General features: G+C 53.7%; 1 protein-coding gene across 10 annotated transcripts; it reads left to right on the top strand.

Annotated features, from left to right (window-relative positions):
- Positions 1–234: 234 nt before the first annotated feature.
- ING5 (inhibitor of growth family member 5) lies at positions 235–27,889 on the top strand. 10 transcript variants are annotated; one of them, XM_041766766.1, is made up of 9 exons: positions 235–739; positions 4,133–4,714; positions 7,739–7,810; positions 10,264–10,430; positions 10,876–10,987; positions 11,161–11,254; positions 22,581–22,716; positions 22,832–22,893; positions 24,240–24,597. In XM_041766766.1, exons 3-9 carry the CDS (start codon positions 7,783–7,785, stop codon positions 24,391–24,393), a joined length of 753 nt encoding a protein of 250 aa, XP_041622700.1. In that variant the 5' UTR covers positions 235–739; positions 4,133–4,714; positions 7,739–7,782; the 3' UTR covers positions 24,394–24,597. The 10 variants fall into 10 exon arrangements, with proteins under 10 accessions (XP_041622700.1, XP_041622699.1, XP_041622702.1 ...); XM_041766765.1 differs by having other exon boundaries at positions 235–1,141; XM_041766764.1 differs by lacking the exons at positions 235–739; positions 4,133–4,714 and adding exons at positions 5,681–5,718; positions 6,830–6,972.

Here is a 27,889-nt window from a genome sequence, read left to right as displayed (position 1 = left end):
GGCGCGCGCTCCGATTGGCTGAAGCGGGTGGCGGCTCGGCGCGCGCGGCGAGGGCCGGAAACGGCTGTGGCGCGCTCCGGGAGTGACCCCTCGGCCTCGCGCGCCGGGATTGGCTGCCCGTCCCCAGCCTTGCCCGGATTGGCTGGCATCGGCCCGAAGGCGGGGCGGAGATGGCGCGGCCGCACCGCCCCTTCCGGCAGGGACCCGGCCTTCCGGGCGCGGCGGGCGCGGCGGGCGAGGCGGGCGGGCGGCCGGAACCGGGGCTGCGGGGCCGTGGGAGCCGCGAGCCCGCCCGGCGGAGACCCGGAGCGCGGAGGGCGGGGCTTCGGGCGCCGGGGCCGGCCCCTGGGGCGCGGGTCGTCGTGGGGCGGCCCGGGCGCCTGCGCGCCTCCGCGGCGAGGACGCAGCTTCGGCTGGAGCCCCCCCGGGGCCCGAGGCGGCCACCGCCCATGCTGCGCTGCACCGGCCGCCCCCGCCGTCTGGGCCGCGGGAGCCCCGGACAGCCCCCCTCGCCCGGACAGCCCCCCTCCCCCGGGAGCAGCGCCGGGCCAGGATGCCCGTCCCCCGGCCTTCCGGGGTCAGCGTGCGCACGGAGCCTCGCACCACGGTCGCAGGGGGCCTTGAGCTGGCCTGGCCGCCCCTGCGCGTGCAGGAGCCTCGTGGACGGGGGGTGCAGGCGGTGCCGCAGGTGCGCCCGACTGCAGAAGCCCCAGCGAGCTCGGGTATCCAGGTGCTGCAGGTGCGCCCCGACTGCAGAAGCCCCCAGCGAGCCCGGGTATCCAGGGGGTGCAGGCCCAGCCGGCAGATCGTGCCTCCTACATCAGTGCCAACCCCGGTGCCGCAGCACCAGCCTGACCGGCTTCCCTCTCCACCCGTGGCTCCAAGGCCAGAGTCAGGCAGCCACAAACCACTTCCGTTGGTTGCTGATGTCCAAGCTCGCGTAGACCCTTGAGCTGCTCCAGCTTGTCCCTCCCGGTCACCGGTGACTCCAGCATCCACACCCGTCCAGTGCAGGTCTCGCGGCCCTGCCCCTGGCCCAGGAGCACCCTTGCATCTGGCTGGCAGTCCCCTTTCTGCTCTGCTGCATGGGCAGTTGCAGATCAGGCCCGGTGTTCAGCACAGTCCACCTGGAGCCGTGCAGGTAGGCTCTGCACAGCCCCACAGAGGCCTCCTAGGTGGGCACAAGGACGTCCTGTTGGTGGAGGAAATTGCAGTGTTCTGGTGTCTGTGCTTGGAGACCGGGGACCCAGAAAGGGTTGTAAGGTGCTAATAGTTGAAGCTGGCTGCTGGGCACCCAGGGCCCATTAGGGGCCCCCTACTCTTATACGTTTGAGATCGTCCATTAAAAAAAAAAAAAAAAAAAGACACTAGAGCCCTTTGTTCCCTGTCCCTCATGTGTCATCCCTTCCGCCTGACAGGACTGTCAGCAAAGTCCTCACTGGGTTAGTCGGCCGCCCTACCAAGACAGCACGGCCCAGGGGCTCCCAGCAGCTGCAGTCTTCCCACCCTGCGGGGTGGGGACAGGTCTGATGTCTCTTCCTCTTCGTTAACCTCCGCAAATGCAGTTACGTTGGGGGTCCAGGTTCAGCCTATGAATTTGGGGGGGTATTCAGTCCACAGCCCTCACCCACCTCCAGAAGGGTCTGCTGGGCAAGGGCACCCTACTACGTCTCCCAGTCCCACTTGTGTGGCCGTGTGGCTGAGCACCAAGTGTGAGTAGATGTGGGGTGTGCTGCTTTAGACAGAAAACTGCTCTCCCTCTGCCCACTGCTCCCCCTCCTTGCAATCCAGCCTCGGCCTCTGAGCTCCCTGGGGGCAGACAGCATGCTGGAAGGAATCTGGGCCCCTGAGTGGCCCCAGGGATATGGCTGCTGCCCCCTGGGCTCTTCACATTGGGGCTTTGGCACAATAAATAAAATCCTGTCTTTTCTAAGCCACTGGATTTTGATTGGGTTACTCTGTTAGACTGGCCTAGCCTTCCTCTAAAGCACTGTTTCTTGATGGGTGACCTGTTGATTGTCGCAACGTGGTGGGGTGCTACCTGTATCTTGTGAGTAGAAGCCACGGATGCTCTAAAGCACCCAATAAGCACCCCCGACCCTCACCCCAGCACAGCGTTATGGGCCCACAATATCAACACTGCTGAGGTTGAGAAACCCTGCTTTTAAGTACATCACAGTAAAAGGAGTCCTCTCTCTGGTTGCTTCTAGACCTCTTTGTAAGAGGATTCATCAGTTTTCTTAAGTGGATGAAAGAAGATGAACTGCTATGGAAGAAATTATTCTCAATATCTGATACATGAAAGGCCATTAGCCCTATTTTTCTAGATGAAGGCATGAAAATCAGTTTCCTCGTAGATCGTAGAGGACATAAAATGATAGAAGTGCAAATAGCCAGTGGATATTGGAAAAGTATGTTTAGCCTCACGTAAAATCAACGAAATACAAATTAAAACACGTGTTGGCTTTTTGGTTATTTTTTTCCTATCCAGTTACTAAAAAAGCCTGACAAAATCTAGGGTTGACAAAAGTGTAAAACATCCTTCATAATGGAGTGTTGGTATAACTTTTCCCTTGTGCAATTCATTTAGAAGTGTCAGCACTTAGAACATACAATACTAAAAAAAACAAAAAACAAAAAAACATGCAATACTTTTTGAGCTGGCAATTGCATTTCTTTTTTTTTCCTTTCTTTTTCTGAGAGGAGGGAGAGGGAGAATCGCAAGCAGGCTTCACAGGCAGCCTGAGCCCCATGTGGGGCTCGATCTCAGGACCCTGAGATCATGACCCGAGCTGAAATCAAGAGTCCGAAGCTTAACTGACTTGAACCACCCAGACACCCCTAGCAATTCTGTTCCTAAGAACTCATCCCAAAGAATTAATAGGACAAGGTGTAAATTAGAGATAGACTCAACCCTTGCTACTCCTCCCATTGAGAGGCGTGTCTCGTTCCCTTCCCTTCAGATCTGGGTTAGAAGGGAAGCAAACCCAAACTTTACCAATAAAATGCGAGATGTCGGGACTACTGAGCAGAGTTCACAAGTATTGCAGCTTCTACTGAGGCGTCCTGGAACTCCGGAAGCCCTGCTCCGCAATAAACCGAGTACCGCTACCTGGGACTGTGGCGCTGGAGAGGTCCTATGTAGGCACGCTGGGCCATAATGCCAACCGAGTGACCCCTTCTAGCCACCCCAGTGAGGTCAGCAATGTTAGAACAAAAGAATCACCTGGCTGAGCCTTGCAGAAATGTGACTCAGAAATTGTGATAATCGTTCTTTTAAGCCATTGTTTTCAGGTAGCTTAGTTTGCATCAATAAATAATTGGAACATACAGCCATATGCATAAATGTTCACCAGGGCGTTTTTATGCTAATGAAAATTGGAAACAATTATTGTACATCTATTGTTAAAATATGGCACACCAATACAATGAAATATAGTAAACAGAATTGAATAAATTGAATTGAATAAAACATGGCCAGATGTTTGTGAAGAGTATTAAATTAAAAAGGTAAATAGTGGGCAGCCCAGGTGGCTCAGCGGTTTAGCGCCACCTTCACCCCGGGGTGTGATCCTGGAGACCCGGGATCGAGTCCTGCATCAGGCTCCCTGCAGGGAGCCTGCTTCTCCCTCTGCCTGTGTCTCTGCCTCTCTGTGCGTCTCTATGAATGGATAAATAAAATCTTAAAAAAAAAAAAAAAAGTAAATAGTAGGGGGCGCCTGGGTGGCCTAGCGGTTGGGTGGTTGCCTTTGGCTCAGGTCATGATCTGGGGTTCCAGGATCGGGTCCCACATTGGGCTCCCTACAGGGAGCCTTCTTCTCCCTCTGCCTCTATGTCTTTCATGAATAAATGAATAAAATCTAAGAAAAAAAACACATAGTAGAAAAATGGATAATATGATTCATCAGTGAGATAACCAAAAGCCCAATTTAAAAAATAAGCAAAAGTTATGGGGTGCCTTGGTGGCTCCGTTGGTTTAGCATCTGACTCTTGGTTTCAACTCAGGTTGTGATCTCAGGGTCACAGGATCTGGCCCTGCATTGGGCTCCATGCTCAGTGGGGAGTCTGCATCCCCTCTGCCCAGCCCCCCAATTCCATCTCTAAAGTAAATACATCTTTTTTTTTTTTAAAGCAATATATAAGACACGGGCAAACGTCATGGACAGCTCACCAAAGAAGATAATAGATGACAAGTACACGTGTGAGAAGATGCTCATTAGGGAACTGCGAAGAGAATGATGACCCATCTCTCCACACCTATCAGAACGGTCAAAATCAGGGACACTGACAGCAAATGTGAGTGAGGACGTGAGCAATGGGAACTCTTATTCTTCGCTGGTGGTGATGAAAGGGGATGGGGCCACTTTGGAAGACAGTTTGGTGGTTTCCCACAAACCTAGACAGTCTTACGCTTCTTCATATTCAACCAAAGGAATTTGCACACAAAAACCTGCACAACAGTGATCATAGGAGCTTTACTCGTCATCGCCCAAACTTGGAGACAACCAAGGTGTCCCTCCGTGGGTGGACGGGTAAACCGCGGCCCATCCAGACGACCAGGTGTCACGCAGCATTAAGAAGAGATGAGCCGTGAAGCCACAGAAGAGCGTGCGGGAGACCTAAATGCCTTTTCCTCCGTGGAAGCCAACCTGAAGTCTGCGCGCTGCGCGACCCCAGCTCCACGAGATTCAGGAAAAGGGAAAAGCGCAGAGAGGTGAGCGCTTGCGGGGCTGCCGGGAGGGCGGGTCCGGGTCGTCAGACGCTGGCGGGGCCCGGGGGGCGCACAGCGGGCCCCGACCCAACTATGGGGCTTATGTGATGATGTATCCGTGTTACCGCGTCAGTTATAATAACGAGCCACAGTGCACGTGCTCGTCGGGGGCCGGTGCGCGTGTGTCTGGGGTATTAGGGACCCGTTTCTCGACTTCCCTGTGAACCTGGAATTGCTCCATTTCTAAAGTCCATGGAGCCAAGGAAAACAGCAGGCTTGGGCCGAGGGCGGGGTGCGCCGTGGGCGCGTGTGCACCTGCCCGAGCCCCGAGCCGCGGGCGGACGCCCAGCCGACGGGCCTGGGTCCGGGGTCGGGCATCGCCGGCTCCCAAGGAGATTGGGATTTTCAGGGACCGCAATGTCGGCAGAGCGGGGTCTCCATGCGTTGGTATTTGGCGGGCCTGGGGGAGCTCACGAACGGGCTCCCCGTCTACACACGCGTCTGCACCGAGGAAGCGGCGACGGCACGGCCGGGGCGCGCCGGGCGGGGGAGGCACCCGGGAGGCCCCCGCCCCGCGCCCCCCGCGCCGCCTGCACCTGCGCCTGCACCTGCACCTGCGCCTGCACGTGCGCCGCCCGCCGGCCGCCCGGGACCGCGCTCGCCGCCGGAGCAGCTGCCGGGGGAGCGGGGCGGGGCGGGGCTCCGGGGCCCGCGGGCAGGGCCGGCGGCCGCGCGGCGAGGGGCGGAGGGCGCCCCGCCGACCCGTAGGCCCCGCTCCCAGCGCCCCGCGCCCGCGCGACGCCGCGCGCAGCCCGGCGGCCGGAAGTCCGGAGGCGTGTCCCGACGGCGGCCCGCCCGCCTGAGGGCCAATCAGCGCCCGAGCTTCATTAATAGTGAGCGCGCCGGCCCCGCCTCCGCCCCTCGCGGCGCCGCCCGCCCGCGCAGACCCGGAGCGCGGCCGCGGACGAAGATGGCGACCGCCATGTACTTGGAGCACTACCTGGACAGTAAGCGCCGCTCGCGGCCCTCGGGCCCGGCGCCCGCGCCCCGAGCCCCCCCGCCAGCCGCGCCCCGCGGGCACCAGGCGCCGCGCGCGGACCCCGAGGGCTCGCGGGGGGGCAGGGGCGGGCCGGCGGCGGCGAGGGCGGCGGGGGCGCGCGCGGGCGGGGCGGGGCCGCGAGGAGATGCGCGCGGGGGGCGCGGCGCGGGGTCCCACCGTCACGGCCGCGCCAATTCCAGGTGCGTCACGGAGGGGCGGGGCCGGCGGGCGCGGGGCGGGGCTCGCGTGACCCGGCCCCGCCCCCGCCCCGGTCCCGCCCCGCCCCCGCCGCGGCCGCCCCGCCCTCTCCGCCCTCCGCCGGCCCCGGCCCGGCTCCCGGCCCCGCCCCGTCCTTCCCGGCCTCCTCCGCCGGCCCGGCCCCGCCCCCGCGGCGCGGTCCGGGGCAGGGGGTCGAGCCTCGCCCCCTCGGACGCTGGGCCGGGCCTGGGGGCTCGGGGGACTCCGGCCGGGGACTCGGGGGGCGACCGTGGCGCGCGGCGTTGGGAGGGGCTTGCGGGGCTGGTCCGGGTGTCACCGGGCGGGGGGCTCAGCGCGGGCCGACTCAGTGCAGGCCGCAGCGGCCGAGGAGCCCGTCGGGGTCACGCCCTGGTCCCTGCCGGCCCGGCCCTGGCTGGGGACGGCCCCGGGGTGGGGCGGGCCGGGCCGGGCGCGCTGTACTGCCCGGGGAGGACGTGGGGCACATGCACGGCCATCGGTCGTCGGTACCGGCCGCTCGGGACCCGCTCCTGCAGCCGCGGACAGGACAGTCGGGCGGGAGCCCCTGCCCCCGGGGTGGTCGCCCAGCCCAGCCCGAGCCCGGAGGGGACGCGCCCCGTGTCACCACGACAGAAGCAGAAGCGCTGCGCTGAGCTGTCTGCGGGGAGCACTGGGGCTTGCCCGGCCCTGTCGGTACCTGCCCCGCAGGTGATTCCATCCTGCACGGGGCACCTGTACCGAGGCTCAGACTGGAGGTGCGGCTTGATTTTTGAGCACCTGCTGTGTGCTGTGAAAGTAGCCTCGAGCCTCATTTTCCTGGAACTTAACTTTCAAAGGAGGCAAACTGATTTTTTTGATCACAGCAGATTAAGCTCCATGAAGGAGCCCAGCAGGTTGTGAGAGAGCCGAGGTGGCACTGTCCCACAGAGCCCAGGGTAGGACAGAACAGGGAGGTCTGCGCCCAGCCTGGAGGCGCCTCGTGGAGGGACTTTGTGCCGTTCTCCCGGTGAGCTGGGCACCTTTAAGCAGTAGCCTTGGAAAACTAGATTTTGCTCTATAATGATTGATGGCAGCTGGGGACAGTAGAGGGGGGTTGTCCCCGGGCACAGGAGCCCAGGTCGCGCCCATCGAGGCTACGCAGGCAGGCTGGGAGGTTGGCCTGGAGCAGGAGAAGGGCAGTGCAGTGGCAAAACAGGGCAGGGAGAGGTCCTCCAGGGTGCGGTCCAGCCTGGTCTGTTTCACTGGAAATTAATTAACCCTGAGCAAATGAGAAGTTCAGTGCCTGGAGCAGAGCAGCCCCACCGCAGTGCCAGCTTCTGCGTGGCCACCGCCTGCTGTGTTGCGTAGCTTAGAGAGACCGTGTCCGACCAGGCATGGAGTCTGCCACACGGCACTGCCTGTGCCACCCCATGCAGCAGGTGTCAGGCTAAAGCGGGGCAAAGACCCAACAGACCCCAGGATTTTGCTGGGGTATCGAGAGGGGAGGACTGGCTGGGAGTGTGGGGTGGAAGAGTCACATGGGTCACCTTCCCTGCTTCTGCTTGCAGCTCTCAGGTAAGTCCTCTCACGTTTCCAGCTCTGACAGCCCCTCAAGCCTGTCGGTCTCACCAGTGTCGTACTCATTCTCCACAAAATATACCTTGATCCTTCTGTTCCCCAAATCCTAGCAGAAACAGAAAATGAAGTCAGATTATTATTTGTTGATTTTAGATGTAAAGTTTGCAAGGCGGCTTTTGTTCCGCTACTGACAAGTACATGTCTCTTTGTTTCAGGCATTGAGAACCTTCCGTGTGAACTTCAGAGGAACTTCCAGCTTATGCGAGAGCTGGACCAGAGGACAGAAGGTAGGTCCGGGCCTTGTAGCGCAGCCCCTGGTGGGCTCTGACAGCTGGGGAGAGTTGGCACCAGGATACTGGGGGTAGCCCTGGTCTCCCAGGGCAGTGGGGCTGGAGCCTGGCCTTCGGCGTTGGGCATTGGGTAGCGTCTAATGGAGAATGCTGATACTTTAAAATTAGACTTCATTTCTTGGGTTTTAGCACATCACTCTGTAGCATCTTTACGACCATCATCTGTTCCTCATTACTTTCTCTTCCTTTTATTTTTATTTATTTATTTTTAAAGAGTTATTTATTTATGATAGACGTAGAGAGAGAGAGAGGCAGAGACACAGGAGGAGGGAGAAGCAGGCTCCATGCAAGGAGCCCGACACGGGACTCCATCCCGGGACTCCAGGATCGCGCCTTGGGCCAAAGGCAGGCGCTAAACTGCTGAGCCACCCAGGGATCCCCCTTTCCCTTCCTTTTATTTTATTTTATTTTATTTTATTTTTTTCTTTCTTTCCCTTTCTTTTAAAAGGTTTTCTGGTTTCGAACTACGTACAGATAGTTTAAACAGATAGTACTTTGTGACCTCCTGGTATTTAGCTCTCGGTTTCTAAACATCCTATTTTTGCTGCTGTTTCTTACTTTGTTTCCCTTTTGCTTTGGGCTTTTTTCTGTTATCGTGGAATATGAAGGTTTGCTTCCCGCCTCCTCCCGCCCCTCCTGGCATTGTGGCTTAGAATCTGAATCTGCGGTAGATCAGGGATGGTGTTTCCTTTTTTTTTTTTTTTTTTTAAATTTTACTTATTCATGATAGAGAGAGGCAGAGACAACAGGCACAGGGAGAAGCAGGCTCCCTGTGGGGAGCCCAATGTGGGACTTGATCTCAGGACCCCGGGGTCATGCCCTGGGCCAAAGGCAGAGGCTCACTGCTGAGCTACCCAGGCATCCCAGGGATGGAGTTTCCTTCAGGACTCCATGGATGTGGTTTGCAGCTGGGACGCATCACGGGCTATGCTGATGTGACCTCTCTTGAATACCTGTATTTTTCTCAGAGTTCATAATCACTTTGTTTTCCACATTCCGTACACGTTCCACATTTTCATTGTGTCTGCTGCACAGGTTATCTGCCCGTTCCAGGTTTGCTCTCTACACTCAGACCTTTCTCCTGGAGACTCCAGTCTTGTCGGTCTTGTCTGGGCTGGTTGTTTCTCAGGCTGTGGCACAGGCCCTGCCTCTGCTCATCTTTGGTGCAGGACCCCGATTCCTGTGTTGTAAACATCCTTTCTCTTGATGTGCTCCCTTGTCTTATTGGATCCTTTTTTCCAGTAGTTTCCTGAAAAAAGGGTACGTGGGAAGGTAGCTTTCTTAAGATCCTGTATGTGTGAAAACATGCTTGTCCTGGTCTCCTCCTGGGTGAACAGTTTAGCTGGGTATAGAATTCCAGATTGACCGTCATCTTCCCTCCGCATGTGGAAGGCACTGCCACGTTGTCTCCCAGATTCTGTGATGCCCAGGAGAAATCAGATGCTGTTTGGATTCCTCATCCTTTATATATGGGAGATCTTCCTCTCCTGTTTAGCAGCTTCTGGGCTGCTCTTTGTCCCTGTGGCTTCATGTATCATGGTGATGTGATTGGTTATGAGTGATTTTCCAGTCATTGTGCCTGGCACATGTTTTGTAAGATCAGAATAGCTGTGGTTTCTGAGTAGCAAACACAGAGAATTCTTTTGTTATGAAATACAGTGTTTCCGTTCAGGAGTAAGCATGTATGTTTATAAATTGCCTAACAAATCCGACTTTGCAAACTTCTCCCTAGACGGAGGATGGAGCCTGTGGTGCCTGGGGCCCTCTGTGACCCTCCCCTGGGGACTTTCACCCTGAGTTTCCACCTGCAACACGTGTTCTCACCTCCCTAAACCAGAGAGTTCACAGTTGTATGTGTCCGCCCTTAGTATCACTGGAATCTCACAGCATGTTGTCCTTTGTGTCTTGCTTTTCTGTCTCAGTGCCACCTTTTATGGGATTAATCCACGTTGCTATGTATAATAGTAGTTGTGCTGCTTGGTGCTGGGTAGTGTTTTGCTGTGTGAATGGACCACAGCTTCTTGGTGTGTTTTAGTGTAGATTGCTCATTTGGCTCATTTCATGGTCTCTGCACTTATGAACATGTTTCCATATGTATCCTAAATCTAGGGTGTGTACTTAAAAGCCAGGTTGTTGTAGCTAAGGTGAGCATGAAATTTGTTATTCAAACAGGGACCATTGGGAGTTGGAGAGGTCACAGCTTACTCTCTGGGACGGCAGTTATACTCCGCAACATCCTGGGTTGTGCGATGGCTGTGCCACCATGCTCCCACCAGCGGCGTTTCAGAGTTCAGTCAGCCCCTTCTTTGCTGCAACTTGGCATTGTTAAGCTTCACTTGTTATCGTGGAATTTCTTACAGGGATTAGCTTTTCCCTCATTTCTCTATCAGATAAGAAGGCAGAGATCGACATCCTCGCTGCAGAGTATATATCTACTGTGAAGACGCTTTCTCCAGACCAGCGCGTGGAGCACCTGCAGAAGATCCAGAGTGCCTACAGCAAGTGTAAGGAGTACAGTGATGATAAGGTGCAGCTGGCCATGCAGACCTATGAGATGGTGAGGAGGTGGGGGGTTGGGGGGCCGGGGGACAGCTGAGGGCCCGGGCTCCTCCCTGTCATGCGGGAAGGGACCAGCTGCTCAGAAATGGTGTATTTGAAGTGGAGGGGGTTAGGCTTTGATAGAGGGATGCTTCTGGAGGAAGCAGGCATTGGGGTGTCCTATATAATTTTAAACTTTATTTATTTATTCATGAGAGACACACAGAGGCGGGTTCCCTCTGGGGAGCCCGAGGTTTCATCCCAGGACCCCAGGATCATGCCCTGAGCTGAAGGCAGATGCTCAACTGCTGAACCACCCAGGCATCCCTTTTAGGAGTTTTCTTAATTAAAAACCCAGTTAAAGGGCAAGAAAGGGCTTCCTGGTTGATTTCCAGTGTGTCTGTGATTCTTGAGGTGTCTTGCTCTCATTTTTAAGTAAGACTTGTGAGCATCCTTTTGCACAGGTGGATAAACACATTCGAAGGCTGGATGCAGACCTGGCACGCTTCGAAGCGGATCTGAAGGACAAGATGGAGGGCAGTGACTTTGAAAGCTCTGGAGGACGAGGCTTAAAAAGTAAATCTGTTAATTTTTCTTTTTTTTTGATACTGTCATCTATGGAGTTTTGAAGAATTTTGGTGATGAATATGTTAGGAACATTCAGTAAATATATTTGAGTGGCTTTGAGCTTGCATTAGAATGTGAAGAGAATTGGGGTGAAGAGAATTGGGATGTTTGTTGTCTTTCAGAAGGTCGAGCTCAGAAAGAAAAAAGGGGCTCCCGGGGTCGTGGCAGAAGGACCTCAGAGGAAGATACTCCAAAGAAAAAGAAGCATAAAGGAGGGTGAGAGGCTCTTTTCTTTGTCTCTTTCTCCCCAAAGATCACTTAGCATTAGTATTTCCGTAGCATCTAGAAACACCAGTGGCAGCTAACAGCGAGGAAGTGGCTCCTGCATGCCCGCGGTGGGTGTAGTTCTGCGTGCTTTCCCAGTGCCGGTTCCAGCTCCCCAGGGCTCCCAGGGAGAGGGACCCGCCCCAGGTTTTACAGCTCGAGTGCGGAGGAGCTGGCTTTGCCCTGGGCGGTCCGATTCCACAATCCACGCCTTAGCCACTGCGTGTCCTGCCTTTTAAGCGACACTGTATTTATTGACAGTTCAGGCTAAGCCATGCTTTAGTAGCTAAATAGATAGCTATTCATTGTTTTATGTATAAATATATATTTTGGATATATTTGTTACCAAGTTGCATGACTGCATTTATTAAATATTTGTGTCATTTACCTTGAACTTCAGAATATTTCATTTAAAGCTTTCTCCTACCTGCTACCCCCACCCCCAAACTCTTGTGTCTCTTCATGGAAGTAATTTTTATTTTTTTCAGAAGTGATTTTTAGAGTACAGAGAAAACAGTAAGCACCCAGTGGCTTCTGTGGAGGTGGTTTTGACAGGGGGAGATCTGAGAGTCAGTTTATTTTATTTTGTTTTGTTTTAATTTTATTATTTTATTTATACTTTATTTTAGTTTTGTTTATGAGAGACAGAGAGAGAGAGAGAGAGAGGGCATGCGCACGAGAGGGGCAGAGACACAGGCAGAGGGAAAAGCAGGCTCCATCCCAGGACACCGGGGTCATGCCCTGAGCCAAAGGCAGACACTCAACTGCTGAGCCCCCTAGGCGTCTCATAGTCAGTTCTTGACAAAAAAGGGGAGTTTTGGTTCTTAAGCCTGGTGTTTAAACTTTTAAGAAAAACCCCAAATGCCAGTTTGCAGTGTACAAATGCAGAACAGACTTGTAGTTTAATGAATTGCTCTGCGGCACATCCTCGTCTGTCATTGACTGCAGCCAGAAGCACTTCGTGTGCCCTGTTGGAATCACAACCTCCTTCCTCTGCCCCAAGTAAACATGACCCAGACTATGTCCTGTTTCCATTCTTTGACGTTTAGTCCCCAACATGTGCATTTCTTGACACTGTAGTTGAATCTTGCTCTCTTTTTATCTTTAAATTTAACTTTATTAAGGAATAATTCACATACCATAAAATCTTATTTTAAGTTTATAGTTTAATGCTGTATTCATTTTTTTTTTTTTAAGTTATAGGACTATTCAGCCTTTCTGTTTCTTCTTGAGTCAGTTTTGGTAATCTGTGTCTTTCAAGGAATTGGTAGTTTTATATAAGTCAGAGTTATTGATATCAAGTTCTTCATGATATTACGTGATTGTCTTTCTGTTGAAGGATCTGTACTGATGATTCCTCTTTTTAGACCTGATGTTGATAATTTGTCTTCTCTCATCTTGTCTTGATCTTTACAGAGAATTAGAGTTTGGTTTTATTGGTTTTTATATTTTTTTCTTATGTTTTTCTCTTTCACTGATTTCTGCTCATTTATTTTTAGGGGGGAGGGGCAGAGGGCAAGGGAGAGAGAATCTTTTTTTTTTTTTTTTTTTTTTTTACAGATTTTACTTATTCATGAGAGAAACAGAGAGAGAGAGAGAGAGAGAGAGAGGCAGAGACACAGGCAGAGGGAGAAGCAGGCTCCATGCAGGGAGCCTGATGTGGGACTCGATCCCGGGTCTCCAGGATCATCCCCTGAGCTGAAGGCGATGCTCAATCACTGAGCCACCCAGGGATCCCTGGAGAGAGAATCTTAAGCAGGCTCCACGCCCAGTGCAGAGCCCAACACCGGGCTCAATCTTGTGACTCTGAGATTGTGATGTGAGCTGAAATCAAGTGTCAGATGCTTAACTGACTAAACCACCCAGGTGCCCCTATTACTGCTCATTTTATTTTTTCCTTCCCACTGCTTGAATTTATTTTGCTTTTCTTTTTCTGGCTTTTTAAGGAAGTAGCTTAGATCGATGATTTTTATACTTTACTTTTTTTTTTTGGTATAGGTATTTAAAGCTATAAATTTTCTTCTAATTATTGTTGAATCTAATTACTATTTTAGCTTATCCCACAAATTTGGATATGCGGTATTTTTATTTTTGTTCCATTCAAAATCTTTTAAAATTTCCTTGGTGATTTTCTTTGACTCATAGCTTATATAGATGTATGTTCTCAGCTTCTGGATGATTTGGGATTTTCCAGATAACTTTTCGGATTTCAATTTTTAAATTAATTCTGCTATGATCAGAGAACATCATGTAATAAATATTCTCTGAAATTGATTAGACATGTGTTATGGTTTATGGTCCTATCTTTTTGTAGGTTCTCTATACCCTTGAAAAGAATGTCATGTTTTGCTGTTTTTGGTGGAGTGTTCTGCAGGTGTCAGTCAGACAGCTTGGTTGGTAGTTTTGTTGATCTTCTGTGTCCTTACTTGTATTCTGTTTACTTGATTCATAAATTACTAAGGGAAGGGTGTTGAAATCTCCAGCTCTAACTATGGATTTGTCTATTTTTCCATTCTGTCAGTTTTTGCTTTATACATTTAAAAGCTCTGTTATTTGTTGATACATACACATTTAGGGTTTTCTTTTTCTTTTTTTTTTTTTTTAATTTATTGGTGTTCAATTTACCAACATACAGAAAAACACCCAGTGCTCATCCCGTCAAGTGTCCACCTCAGTGCCCGTCACCCATTTAGGGTTTTCTAAAAATACCTTGACACCTTCATTGTTATGAAATTTTTTCTTTTATTTATTCCTTGTAATAGTCTTTGTTTGGAAGTCTACTTGGTCTGATATATGATAGTCACTCCAGTTGTCTTATGATGAGTTTTTGCATGTGTATCTTTTTCCTGTTTCATTCTTCTACTTTCAACATATTTATGTGTTTGTATTTAGAGTGGGTTTCTTGAGGTCAGCAAAATTGAGTCTTGCTTTTTTATCTAATCTGACAATCTCTGCTTTTTCACTGCAATATTTAGAGTACTCAGATATAGCATAATTACTGAATATGATTGGATTTGAATTTATCCTCTTGCTGTGAGTTGCCTGTGTCATCGTGTCATCTCTTAGTGTCTTCTTTTAGATTAATCAAGTATTTTTTGGAATTTTTTTTTCATATTCCATTTTATTTTTATTTATTTTTTCTTTTTTAATTTTTTTTTTTTTATTTATTTATGATAGTCACAGAGAGAGAGAGAGAGGCAGAGACACAGGCAGAGGGAGAAGCAGGTTCCATGCACTGGGAGCCTGACGTGGGATTCGATCCCGGGTCTCCAGGATCGCGCCCTGGGCCAAAGGCAGGCGCCAAACCGCTGCGCCACCCAGGGATCCCCTCATATTCCATTTTAAAGACTGTTTATTAACTTAACACAGTGGACTTCAAATAATATTATGTTACTTCATGTTTGATGTAAGAACCGGCCACAAGTTTTTTTTGTTTTTTTTTTTTTTTAGATTTTTATTTATTTATTCATGAGAGACACACAAAGAAAGAGAGAGAGAGAGAGAGGCAGAGACACAGGCAGAGGGAGAAGCAGGCTCCATGCAGGGAGCCCGATGTGGGACTCGATCCCAGGCCTTCAGGATCACACCCTGGGCTGAAGGTGGTGCTAAACCGCTGAGCCACCCGGGCTGCCCCACAAGTATTTTTCTTCTTGTCCTTTGGTGCTATTGTCAGAAGTCTTAATTCTACACATAATATAAGCCTCACAACATATTGTTGTAATTATCTTAAGTCTAAATCATTTATTAAACAGATTTTCAAACATGAGGAGTTTTATTGTCACTCCACATGCATACCATTTCCACTGCTTTTATTTCTTTACGTAGATGCAGATTTCCATCCAGTGTCATTTCTCTCCTACCTAAAAAACTTCCTTTAAAATGTTTTAACGTTGCACATCTCCTCATGGTGATGAATTTTCTCAAAATTTTTTCTCTGAAAATGTCCATTTTATCTCCTTTTTTGAAGGGTATTTTTTTTTCTTTTAAGATTTTATTTATTTATTCACGAGAGACACAGAGAGAGAGGCAGAGACATAGACAGAAGGAGAAGCAGGCTCCACACAAAGAGCCCAATGTGGGACTCGATCCCAGGACACCAGGATTACGATCTGGGCTGAAGGCAGGCACTAAACCGCTGAGCCACCCAGGGATCCCTTGAAGGGTATTTTTGTTGGATATAGAATTTTAGGTTGACTTTTTTCTCCCAGCACTAAAAATGTTGTCATGTTGTCTTCCATCTTGAATTGATTCTGATGAGAAATTAGTGATAATTCTTACCTTTGATTTTTTCTATGTAAGTGGCTTTATTTATTTTTGTTGCTTCTAAGATTTCCATTCAGCAATTTGACTTTTAACAACTTTATTATAATCTGTCCTGGTGTGTATTTTTTGTGTGTATTTTGCTTGGAGCTCATTAAGCCTTTTGGAGTGTTAGTTTGTTGTTTGTATCAAACTTGGAAAATTTTCCGGGCACCTGGGTGGCTCAGTGGTTGAGCATCTGCCTTTGACTCGGGTCATGACCCCAGGGTCCTGGGATCGAGTCCTCCACCCCCCACAGGGAGCCTGCTTCTCCCTCTGTCTGTGTCTCTGCCTCTCTCTCTGTATCTCTTGTGATTTAAAAAAAAAAAGAAAAGAAAATTTTCAGACATTTTTCAAATAGTTTTTATTTTGCTCTCTTTTTTGTCTTTTTTATGGGGGTCCAGTTTTTTTTGTTTGTTTTTTTGTTTTTTGTTTTTAAGATTTTATTTATTCATTCACGGGAGATACAGAGACATAGTCAGAGACAGGAGAAGCAGGCTCCATGCAGAGAGCCCGATGTGGTACTTGATCCCAGGATCCCAGGAACACGCCTTGAGCTAAAAGCAGGCGCTCAACTGCTGAGCCACCCAGGCATCCCTGGGACTCCAATTACATGTATGTTAGCTTGCTATTTTCCCATAGTTCACTGAGGCTGTGCTCATTTTTTGGGTCAGTGGTTTTCTTTCTGTGTTTCTGTTTGGATGGTTTCTATTACTTTATTTCCAAGTCTTTTTTCTTCGTAGTTTTCTTTAGTGAATATTCCACATAAGAGATTCTCTTGTAAGGAAGTTCTATCTACCTATCTATTTAATTTTACTTTCTACTTATATTACATTTATATATATATTTTTTGAAATATTTTATTTATTCATGAGAGACCCAGAGAGGCAGAGGGAGAAGCAGGGGAGCCTGATATGGGACTTGATCCCAGGACCCCAGGATTACTATCTGAGCCAAAGGCAGACACTCAACCCCTGAGCCACCCAGGTGCCCGGAAATTTTAATTTTTTTTTACGTCTTTGAACATAAATGTTTATAGTAGCTTTTGAAAGATCATCTTTTCTGAATCTATTTATTTCCAAGTATGTGTCTTTCTTTCTTAAAAAACCCATTTATTAAGGTATGGTTGACATGGAAAAAGCTTTACATATTTAACATACACAGTTTGAATAGTTTGGCAGGTCTGTTTCTACTGGCTGATTTTTCTCATGGTTTAAGTCATATTTTCTTCTTCACATATCTAGTAATTTTTTTTTGGATGTTAGTCATTATGAATGTTATATTGTTGACTATCTGGATTTGTTGTCTTCATTTAATGGATGTTGATTTTTTTTTAAGATTTTTATTTATTCATGAGAGGACACAGCAAGAGAGGCAGAGACATAGGCAGAGGGAAAAGCAGGCTCCATGCAGGGAGCCCAGTACAGGACTTGATCCCAGGATTCCAGGATCACACGCTGAGCCAAAGGCAGATGCTTAACTGCTGAGCCACCCAGGCATCCGAACTTTTTTTATTTTCTAATTTTTGTTCAGTACTTTAGTCATCCGTGGATCAATTTGATATTTTGCAGGTTCCCCCTACCTTTTTTTTTTTAAATATTTTATTTATTTATTCATGAGACACACACACACACACACACACACACAGAGGCAGAGACACAGGCAGAGGGAGAAGCAGGCTCCATGCAGGGAGCCCGATGTGAGACTCGATCCCGGGATACCAGGATCACGTCCTGGGCCAAAGGTAGGTGCCCAACTGCTGAGCCACCTAGGGACACTCCCCCACACACCTTTTAGGATTTTTTATTTGAGAGAGAGGGAACACAAGCAGGGAGGAAGAGCAGAGGGAAAGGGAGAAGCAGACCCCCTGCTGAGCAGGGACCCTGATGTGATGCGGGGCTGGATCCTAAGACCCTGAGATCGTGACCTGAGCCGAAGGCAGTCGCTTAATTGACTGAGCCACTCAGGTGTCCTTGCAGGCTTGTTTTTAACCTTTATAAAAAAAAAGTTTTTTCTAAGAGGGCGTGATAGTGAATATTTTAGGCTTGGAAGAGGCCATAATGTCTTTGTTGTGACCACTCAGTTCTGTTTTTTTTTTTTTTTTTAATCAAAAACATCCACAGATGGGATCCCTGGGTGGCGCAGCGGTTTGGCACCTGCCTTTGGCCCAGGGCGCGATCCTGGGGACCCGGGATCGAATCCCACGTCGGGCTCCCGGTGCATGGAGCCTGCTTCTCCCTCTGCCTATGTCTCTGCCTCTCTCTCTCTCTCTCTCTGTGACTGTCATGAATAAATAAAATCTTTAAAAAAAAAAAAAATCCACAGAAAATATGTAGCTGTGTGATGTATGATGTGGCTGTTTAAATAAAACTTTATTTACAGGGATCCCTGGGTGGCGCAGTGGTTTAGCGCCTGCCTTTGGCCCAGGGCGCGATCCTGGAGACCCGGGATTGAATCCCACGTCAGGCTCCTGGTGCATGGAGCCTGCTTCTCCCTCTGCCTGTGTCTCTGCCTCTCTCTCTCTCTCTCTCTCTCTCTCTCTCTGACTATCATAAATAAAAAATAAAAATAAAAATAAAAAAACTTTATTTACAGAAGCATCCAGTTAGGGGCCCTGAGTGGCTGAGTTGGTTAAGTGTCTGCCTTTGGCTCAGGTCATGATCTCAGGGTCCTGGGATCCAGCCCCATGTCAGGCTCCCGGCTCAGTGGGAAGTCTGCTTCTCCCTCTTCCTTTGCCCCTCCTCCTTGCTTGTCTTCTCTCTCCCTCTCTCAAATGAATAAAAGCTTTTTTTTTTTTTTTTTTTAAAAAAAAAAAAAAAAAGAAACATCCAGTTAACTGCAGGGTGTATCCTGCCAACCCCTAGGTTAGGGTAGCCTTTCTCTAAGGTTAGTTAAGTTGTACTGCTACAGTGTAACCCATGGTGTAACCCTTCTGGGTTCTCCTCGGGACACCTTTTGAACTGATTGAGGCCTCGCCATGCTGGCCGGGTAGAGCAGAAATGTTGTGGCGCGTGCATGTGAGCTATGGCAGTTCGCTCCTAGCTCCCCTGCATTCTCTGCCTGGACTCATGGGTTCTCACCCTGTGCACAGCTTAGTTTTTGTGAAAACCTCAAAGGGATGCCTTTGCAGATTTTTGGAGCACATCCGCTTTACCTTCTTCCTTTCTGGCACCTTGCCACCAGATTCCAGAAGCCTCTCTCTCCTGGAACTTGAGGCCTTTCCCTCATTTCTGGACACCCGTGGTGTGTCTGGTGTTCCTGCTGGTGACCTGGAGCGTGGGAAGCTGAGGTGATGGCAGGGCCCACTTTGTTTACCTTCTCTGAGGGTGGCAGTCCTGCCGCCTGCCGCCTCTTCCAACGTCTGGGAACAGCTGCCCCATGTGCTGTGTCGTTTTCTGGTTGGTACACAGCGGGAGGGCCAGTCGTGCCTGTTGTGCTGTGTGGTCAGAAGTGGGTATTTTTTTCTTTTCTCTTTTAGATAAGCTCCGTAAATCCTTCATGTGTGAGTTTTTCTCCATCCCTTTTTTTCCCCACGATTTTCCTTTTGAAGAACCTGGACTGTTTTGTCTCCTAGCGTTTCCCAGACTTTTGATTTTGTTGACGAGATGGGAAACCTGGCGAGTACATCTTTACTAAACATGGGGATGGCGTGCTTCCTCGTGTCCTCGGGGGATTTGCTTGATTTCTGACTGGAGACACCTGGTCGCGTGGGTGCACCTGCTAGAGCTGGTTGGCGGGGTGTTGGCCGTGGGGCCACGGGACCTGCTGTGCACAGGGCTGCCGGGCCCGTGCCGTGGTGGCCACTGGGAGCAGTTACACAGGGAGGAGACCGATGGTGTGGTGCTTCGTACGTTGTCGTTTTCTGTTCTAGATTATCCACTGGATTCCTTTTTTTGTAGATTTTAGTTCCTTTCTGAAAAGGGCCTATATTTGCATTCATCTTACTCGTATTTTTCCTGCAACAGCTACTTAAAGCTCGCGTCTGCGGATTTTCACTGCAGGTCATTGCTGCCTCTGCTCCTGCTAGCCAGCCTCTCGGGGTTTTAGCCAGGTTTTCCTGCTCCTTTCTCGTCCTGTAGCTTTTAGCATCTCAGTTTGGAGGTAAGAGGAACACACGGGGTGAGCTCCCTGCCCAGGAGGCATTTATTTTGCTTTTGGTCCAGGCAAACCGCAGCAGGGAGGCTGGGGGCCCTGTTCCCGGGCCCAGTCCCTTCTGCGTCAAAGGCCTCATGAGGGGAGGCCGTCCCCAGTTCCTGATGAGAACGCGGTTTCTTTTTCTTCCCGGAAGGCGGCCTGTGTGGCTGGTCAGTGCTCTGGTGGCGCTTGGCTTTCCTTTCTCGTGTCCTGCCTGCACAGTTTCTCGGTTGGCGCAGGTCAGGAGGAGGAGGCTGGCTAGGCCGGAGGCAGGCCGCCTCCCCGAGAACACGGCAAGGACCCGTGCTCAGCCTCTGCAGCCTCCGAACAGCCCCTGGGTTCAGTGGATGGGCTGTGGGGTCGCTGCTGCCCTGGTGTCTGTGGCCGGGCTGGCTCGGGGTGGTGCCCAGAGGGCCGCTGGCCCTCGGCTAAGCCCAGGCGTGACTACGGGCCCCCTCGGCAGTCACTCATCTGGCCCTCGTCGTCCACAGCTCTCCAGTGTCTTTAAAATGTGGTCTTAGCAGCTGACGGGGCTTGTGTTCCTGACTTGGCGCAGGAGGTTCTAGTCGGCCCGCCCCTCGCTGATGAGACCCCAAAGGCCCGGTAGTTTCTGGAGACAGCAGGTGGCCTCACTGGCCTCGTCAGCAGGGAAGGAGGCCCGGCCCTCGGCGGGGTTGGAGCCTCCCGGGGGCGCGTGCCCCAGGCCGTGCCTCAGGCCGCCCAGTGACCCGCACGGCTTGCCGCCGGCTACGTGCCCTTGCTGAGGCGGCCGGACGCAGCCGGGCCGGGGTGCGCGTCGCTGACCACTGTGACGGCCCTGAGGAGGTGGATGGCTCGGCCGCTGCTTCCCCAGCCTTCCTGTCAGGCTGGCCGCGGCTGAGAAGGGGGACGTCGGGGGGGATGTTTGCAGAGCTCCTCGGCAGGTCGGGCCGGACCTGGCCCTTCTGCGCGGTGCCCCCGAGTGGCAGTGCTGTCACTGCCTGTCGTATGGATGCTGGCACAGGCCAGACGGGCTCGCTGACGTGAGGGGAGCGTGAAGGCGCGGGGCCTACCCGGACGTCCGGTTCCAGCTTGTGCTTGGGAATCACATCAGGAGTTTGAGGCACGGGTGGTCCCTGGCACTGCTCAGGGTGAGGGATGCCCGGTGTCCGGGGAACTTGGCCTGCGCCCCACAGGGCTAGAGCGTGGTGGCCAGGGCAGTGGGCGTGGGGGCTGCAGCCTGCCAGGCAAGCGGGGAAGGCCTTCCTGGGACCTCCTGGGCCCCCCTCCACGCTCCGCCCCAGAGCGCCCCAGGGGAGACTGGAGAAGTGCCCGAGGGCCACCCCGAGGCCTCCCCCCAGTGGGCTGGTGCCTTGAGCCCGGGGTTGGGTGCTCAGGTCAGGTGTCAGCTCGCGGTGTGAACATTGTGTGAAGCTTCGCGAGTGGAGTCCGCAGAGAGGCTGAAGTGTGGTCGGCACCCGGAGGGCGCGCACCTGCGTGCATCTGTGGGGGACCCCGCGGCAGGTTGGTTGATCGTCCAGGTGAGTCCCGGGGAGGAGAGCCCCCGATGGGCAGGACGCGGGCCAGCAGGGGCGAGATGCACTCTCCGTAGGTTTGGCAGAAAACGGAGCAAACCCCGTCGTAGGCCGGAGGGGAGCCCGCGGCCTGGGAGCGTGCGGGTGGAGCAGCGTACGTCTGTGATGCGGGCAGATTTCAGATAAAAAGAGCAAATCCTGTGTGTTCCCAGAGACGAGAGCAGCTCGCCTGTAGAGGCAAGAGGCTCCCCCAGGCTCTGGGGCCTTCAGGGCCATCGCTTAGTCCAGTGGGCAACACTCACCCCGGGCAGGGGGTGCTCCCACAGAGGACAGCTGGGGGGTACCCTGGAGGGCAGGGTGGAGTGGAGGGGTGCCCCACGGGGCCGGTGGCCTGGTGGCGTGTGGCTGAGCCTGGGCGTCTGATGGTGGGGAGACAGCGTTTCTAGACGGGCCGCATGGGAGAAGCAGGCTTGTCACCGGCGTGATGGTTGCGGCCTGCTGGGTTTCTTAGCTTCCCCTCCGAGTTCTCGGTGTGAACCCGGTGTGTTTCCCCACAGTTGTGTTTGGAATTACGCGTGTGCTCTTGGTTCTGGAGGGTGAGGTAGGGAGGGTTTCCTTTCTTGGCTGATTGGAGCACAGTGTCGACGTTCCCCTGCAGCCGGCTCCTGAATCATGGAAGAGTGACGCCCCAGCCCTGCCCGCTGTGACACGGCGAACACCCGTGCGCCCTCCCACCTGCTTGGCTGCAGGGCTGGGGGCAGCCCACGCGGAGGGAGGCATGGGCTGGGCCGCGGGTTAGTGACCTAGGGGGCTGTGGGGAGGGGGCAGCAACAGGCCTGCGTAACAGGGAGGGCGGGGTGACGGCGGCATGTGGTCAGAAGTGGCCCGCTGGCAGGTGGGTGGCTGGGGGGTGGGAGGGGGCTTCCAGGACGTACAGCTCCAGGAATGGGGCAGGTATCTGGTGGCTTCCAGGTCTTGGGGTGCAGGTGCGTGAGCACGTATACCGGGTATGCGACCAGACCAGCTTGGGTTGGGGTCCAGGGTTCTCAAGTGTCGTCCCCTGGCAGCTGGTGAGGGGTCTGTGGCTGCCCCGGGGGACAGGGCCCCTGAGACGCTGGGGAGGCGGGCCTGGGGGGGTGGGCACGGAGCCGTGGGAGTAGGTCCTGTCCAGAGGGAGGGACGAGATGGGAATGGGTTCCTGTCCCCAGAGTGGGACCAAACCCCAGTGCCCCGTGGTGAGTGCTTCCCCTTCACCCTCTGGGGTGCCTCTGCGCCGCATCTTGTTGTACCCCCCCCACCCCCTGCTGCTCACAGCTGTGGTTTCCCTGCAGGTCAGAGTTCACCGACACCATCCTATCTGTACATCCCTCTGATGTGCTGGACATGCCTGTGGACCCAAATGAGCCCACCTACTGCCTGTGCCACCAGGTGTCCTACGGGGAGATGATAGGCTGTGACAACCCAGATGTGAGTGTGGGCACTGGGCACAGGCCTGGGTTGAGGCACTGCCCCCGCGGGGACGGGGTGGGGAGTGTTGCCGTCCACGTCCGTCCTCACTGCGGCTCTCCCCTCTGCCCTACAGTGTCCTATTGAGTGGTTTCACTTCGCCTGTGTGGATCTGACCACAAAACCCAAAGGAAAATGGTGAGTATGGGGCACTGTGCTTCCTGCCTGCAGGGTGTCCTGCACGCTGGTTCGTCCAGGCCTGGGCTGTGGCACTGCGGGTGCAGCACTCCTGGTTCCTGGGGCTGAGCCCATGGAGGGGCATCTGCTGCCCACCTCACCTGCGCGCAGCCTCTTATGATGCTAGCCTTATTCTTCTAGAGAACCGCTGTCTGACTCCTCCGATTGAGGCAGCAGTACTCTTAAGTAGAAGCGTGAGATGAGGAGCTCTTTTCCCTGGAGAAATTTTGGGAAAAGGTGAAGAGCATGAGCATTAGGACAAGTCCACACCTGGGCACAGGCCGGGGACCTGCTGTGGGGCTTCTGCGTAGTTGGTGTGCAGAGCACTTGAGCACCTTCTGTTCCTGAGCCTTGGATTCAGTGGCAGTAGCAGGTTTTGTGTTGTTCTTGAGATTTTGTTTAAATAAAAACCAGGTTTTATTTTCTTGTGGTTAAGATGGACATACGTCCTAAAATGAAATCTCTGGAATCTGGTTTTCCATGTTTGCGTGTGCGTGTGGAAGGAGGAGATGAGAAACCCCTGGAGGACAGTCCGTGGGTGACAGCAGAGGGGGCGCTCACGGGTCCGGCAGCCACATGCGGTCCTGACGCCGGGTCACCTCTGGGAGTCGGGCAGTGATGGGACGCACCCCTGACAGTGCCCTGCAGCTGGGTCCGGGCACCTGAGCGGGGGGCTGCTGGCCCAGCCGGGGGCAGGTGTGGCTCGTGGTAGGGCACAAGGCGGGGAGATTTGTCTTGAGTTTGGACATGGGTTTGGGCTGTTTGTGGAACTCCTGGGCGGAAGAGTCAGTAGGTGACAGAAAGTCATTTTGTTCTTGGGAGGGCCGTGTAGATGGGGTCCACCCACCGTGGGCCAGGAGCGGGGCAGGACCACCAGGGCCGGGGAGGCCAGGGGGGCCCCACCCCTGCTATCTAACTCCGTGTTTCTCTGGGGTCTTTCCAGAAACACAGTGTGTCAGGCTTCTTCCCTGTTAAGTAAGATTCCAGCTCTGACATGTTCTTGCAGCATGAGCCTGCATGTGAGCATGTGCGCTGGGGGAGCTTTGCTTCCTCCGGGCAGCGGCGGCGCACTCAGCGCTCGCTCACTGGCACGGACCAGACACAGAGTGGCGGCTGGGGCCTGGGTGGGCGCCGTCACGTGCGCATCAGCCGCCTCCAGGCCTCCTGCATCGGGAGCTAGGAGGGCGGAGCTGGAGGGCAGCTGGAACGTCCCCTAGGGTCACTGCCAGCCGCCAGGGTCCGGGAGTGACCGAGGGCCGCCCTGCCCCATGTCTGAGACGCTGACCCCGCTTGCCCCGGGCCACCAGGGAGCACTTGCCGACCATGCGGTCTCCAGGGCCCCTGCTGGCCGGCCTCCGGGCTCGGGCGCCAGCACCTCTGGTCTGCCGGCACCACTGTGGGTGCGGCCTCCACTTCCATCGCTGGCGACCGCATGAGCTCACAGGGGACCAAGTACCTTGATCGCGAGGAGCGTTCATGCATAGGAACAGTGTCGCTCATTGATGGTCAGCTCAGAACATGTGCTGGTGAGGGGGACTTGCTGGGGGTTCCCCTGGGGGCTCCCGACGGGAGGGCCGCGTGCAGTGCGCGCTGTCCCCTGGCACGGTCATGGGTCCCCCGGGGCGCCCGGGCAGGTGGGCTGGGGCGTCTGCGTGCACACGGCTGCTCACTGTGCCTCTCTCCCCAGGTTCTGTCCACGCTGCGTTCAGGAGAGGAGGAAGAAGAAATAAGGCTGGTGCTCAGAGCAGAAGAGCGAGTTAACGTATTCCGTCTTCGTGTTGCAATATTTTCTCTTCGTTTTAAAACTACCTTGTTTCAAACAATATTTAAAAACTCAGTGGCCAGTTGTAATTCTGGATGCTTCCTAAAACAAACAAGAATCGTCTGAGCCCTGTTTGCACGAGGAGCGATCTCCCGGGGACTTGCCGCAATGACTTCACCCTTCAGACTTTGTACAGGCCCCGCGCCGAGCGTGGCGGGCACGCCGAGCTGCCCCTCCGCAGCCGGGGCAAGGGCGTCCTGGGGCTGCCCCCCAGCTCCCCCATGCGCACATCTGTCCCCGCGAGGCCTTGCTGGAGGGCATCTTCTGCATCCGAGCTCTGCGCCCGCTGGAGCCTGCGGCCTGCCCGGGAGGACGGGCGCTCCCTGGGGGAGGGGGCTCCGCTCCACTGTGCACTGCCTTTTCCGTCCGGACTCCCAGTTCCCTCCGTGAGGGTTTTACCTTCTGGAGTAAACGGCTCTTCATTAGCCCGCCCCGGGCGGTCGTTGCCGTGACCTGCCCGCAGGAGACGTGTGACAGACGGCTGATGCTCCGTTTCTCTGGGAATTCCCCACGTTTTTACTGTGAAGATGAAATTATCGTAATAGCATGAAGATAGTGGGTCTGCGTGTACGTGAAGTGCGTCCAGTCCAGTAAGAGCTGATTTTAAACCTGTCCTGTCACACCCTCAGCAGCTTGTGTCCGTGGGGACGACAATTATGTGATGCGATTTGTGAATTTCTCGTGCCACGGCAATTCTGGAATGAAGCTAGGAAACCACAGTGTGTTTTGTTTAATATGCATTCACTGAATCAATTTTGAACCGTGTTTTAGGTAATAGTTGGGGGACATCGCATATGTTTGGTGTGTTGAGATCCATTTGTGATGGTGCGTAGCGGGACTCCTGGGAGCGTTCCGGACTCTCAGACCCTCAGCCTACGTGTAGAGGAGTCCAGGGAGTCCCGAGGAACGAGGGAAACCTGTTTCTGTCCTCAAGCCAGGAAGAGAAGTCCAGGAGGTAGGGTGGCGATGCAGAATTCCCCAATGAAGAGGAACCTGGTCCCTTTGTGAGGAGGCCTCTGGAACGTGCCTCCAGTGGTCTGCTTCCCCGCGCGCTTCTCCTGTTCTCTGATGTTTCTCCGGGCACAGGGGCGCCTGGGGGCTGCGTCCTGGACGGGCCGCCCCTCGCCGACCAGCTCCTGTTAGTCAAGGACAGCTGGGACATTACCTGGGGCTGCAGAGGGTGGCGGGGGCCCGGCTGGCACCTGTGCCTGTTTGTTGGCGGGTCAGCCTGCGCCAGCTGTGCCGTCCTGCCGTCCTTCCCGAGCGCGCCAGGAGCAGGCCTTGCCTCCAGGTGGCGGCAGGGGGGTCGGTTCGGAGAGGGCAGCCCTTCCCGTCGCGGGCCTGACGCCTTCCTGCCGTGCAGAGAGAAGGGCCGGGGGGCCGGAGGAGCGCCGGCCGCCACCAGCACCTCGGTCTCACTGCCGCTGAAAACCAGGCTCGTTTGTACTTAGTAACTTAGCTCTTTGTTAACACAGGTGTTTAAAGATCGTGGGGAATAAATTGAGGAAAAGTGTTTTCTTCACTCTCTTACCAGTTTTTGTGGAGAGCAGAGCAATACACGGTTTGCGATGCTTCTTGGGAGGCCCGCTCGATGCTGCCCTGCATCTTCAACACCTCCCAGCGCGCGGTCGCAGCACAGCCGTGACTGAGGGGGTGCGGGGCATGGGCGGGCTCGGGCGGCACCTGGCTTCCAGGCCTCGCTCCTTGGCAGGAGGGACGGGCGGCATCCCCGCGGAGCCTGTGTTCTCCCGTGACCGTGTAACAGCCCAAGGGCCCACCTTTCCTTTTCAGGTTTCTGTGCCTACCTGTTTCTAGCGTTTACTTTGTCGGTAAAGTCGTGCTTTGGAGAGGGCACGGCGCGGGCCGAGTAGGAAGATCCTTTCTCTGCGAGGCTGGGCCGCGGCGCCGACCAGCTGCCCTCCCTGCCTGTGGATGCTCTCTGCAAGTCAGAGCGACACGCGGGGACGGCTGTTTGCTTGGGAAAGATGTCCTGCCCCCGGCCTGGCTCTAGCCCCGCAGGGATGGCTGGCGCCACTCACAGGGTGCTCCCTGAGGCCCGGCCGCCTGCGTCCGGGGGTGATTCCCACACGCCCCCGTCTGCCTGCCAGGCACCAGGTGTACCCCAGGTGGCTGCAGAGCCCTGTTCCTGGGGTAGAGGGGGGTCCGGGCTGGCCCCAGAGGTCCCCCTTGCAGCCATAGCTGAGCCGAGGGTGTGGGCCCTCGGTGGCTGCCGGGTTTACCTGTAGGGAAGGAGCACCTTGCGCAGGGGGCTCGGCGTGTTCCTGTTCTCCGTGCTCGGGTAGCCATCGGCGGTTTGACGGAGAGCCCCTCGCTTCCTGTAGGAGAACACATGCTGCACTTAGAAAAGTAGTTCAACTGAGCCCCCACGTCCCTGGCTGTGCTGGTGGAGCTGCTGGTGGGGTGCAGACCCTGAGCCAAGGCCCACGAGACTGTCCCCACGGTGCAGCCTGGGGTCCCCGGGCAGGCGGGTGTGAGAGGAGACTGGCTGTGACCACGGGAACCTGGTGGCTTCTGGTCCGCGCAGGGCAGCAGCCGCGCAGACCGTGCGCGCAGTAACGGAGGGGTTTGCTGGCTCGCGTGGGGACGATGGCCAGGTGCACTCTGGGCCCATTGCAGGGGCCACGCGGCCCTCTGCCTCCTGTCCTGGAGCTGGGGGCCCTTGGCGGGGACGGCTTCGAGCCAGAGCACTGTCCGAAGAGCAGCTTCCTCGTGTGGCCACAGCCACAGTTTGGACCCTTACCGTGCGCCTTGGACATGGAAGGTTTTCCTCAATTGTTAGTGAGCCGTGACTGGTCCTCGTTCCCTGTGCTGAGAGGAGTTTCAAAAACAGGAAGTCTAAGAAAAATGTTCTCGTTAGGAGAGAGTTCTATGAAGTTTCTTTCTTTCTACAAATGTATTTTGTGGTGTTCATTTTTACCACATTTCATCCAAAAAGATAATGCAGCTTTAACACGAATGTTACATTTTATTTTCAAGGAATTATCTATGTTCCCTTTGTAAAGGAAAGATACTATTGTAAATCTTTTTATTAAATAATGTAAAGATGTATATCTGTATTTTTGGATCACCTTATAGATTATGGATATATTGTTTAATAAATAAAGTATTTTTTGG

Source organism: Vulpes lagopus, chromosome 8 (genome assembly GCF_018345385.1).
Source record: "Vulpes lagopus strain Blue_001 chromosome 8, ASM1834538v1, whole genome shotgun sequence".
NCBI lineage: Eukaryota > Metazoa > Chordata > Mammalia > Carnivora > Canidae > Vulpes > Vulpes lagopus.
This window is presented reverse-complemented; position numbering and strand designations above follow the sequence as displayed.

Coding starts and splice junctions, on each gene's coding strand:
- ING5 (XM_041766760.1), top strand. CDS start 5,682: ATGGCGACCGCCATGTACTTGGAGCACTACCTGGACA. Junction 7,811..10,263: donor GCTGGACCAGAGGACAGAAG/GTAGGTCCGGGC, acceptor TTTCTCTATCAG/ATAAGAAGGCAGAGATCGAC. Junction 11,255..22,580: donor AAAAAGAAGCATAAAGGAGG/GTGAGAGGCTCT, acceptor GTTTCCCTGCAG/GTCAGAGTTCACCGACACCA.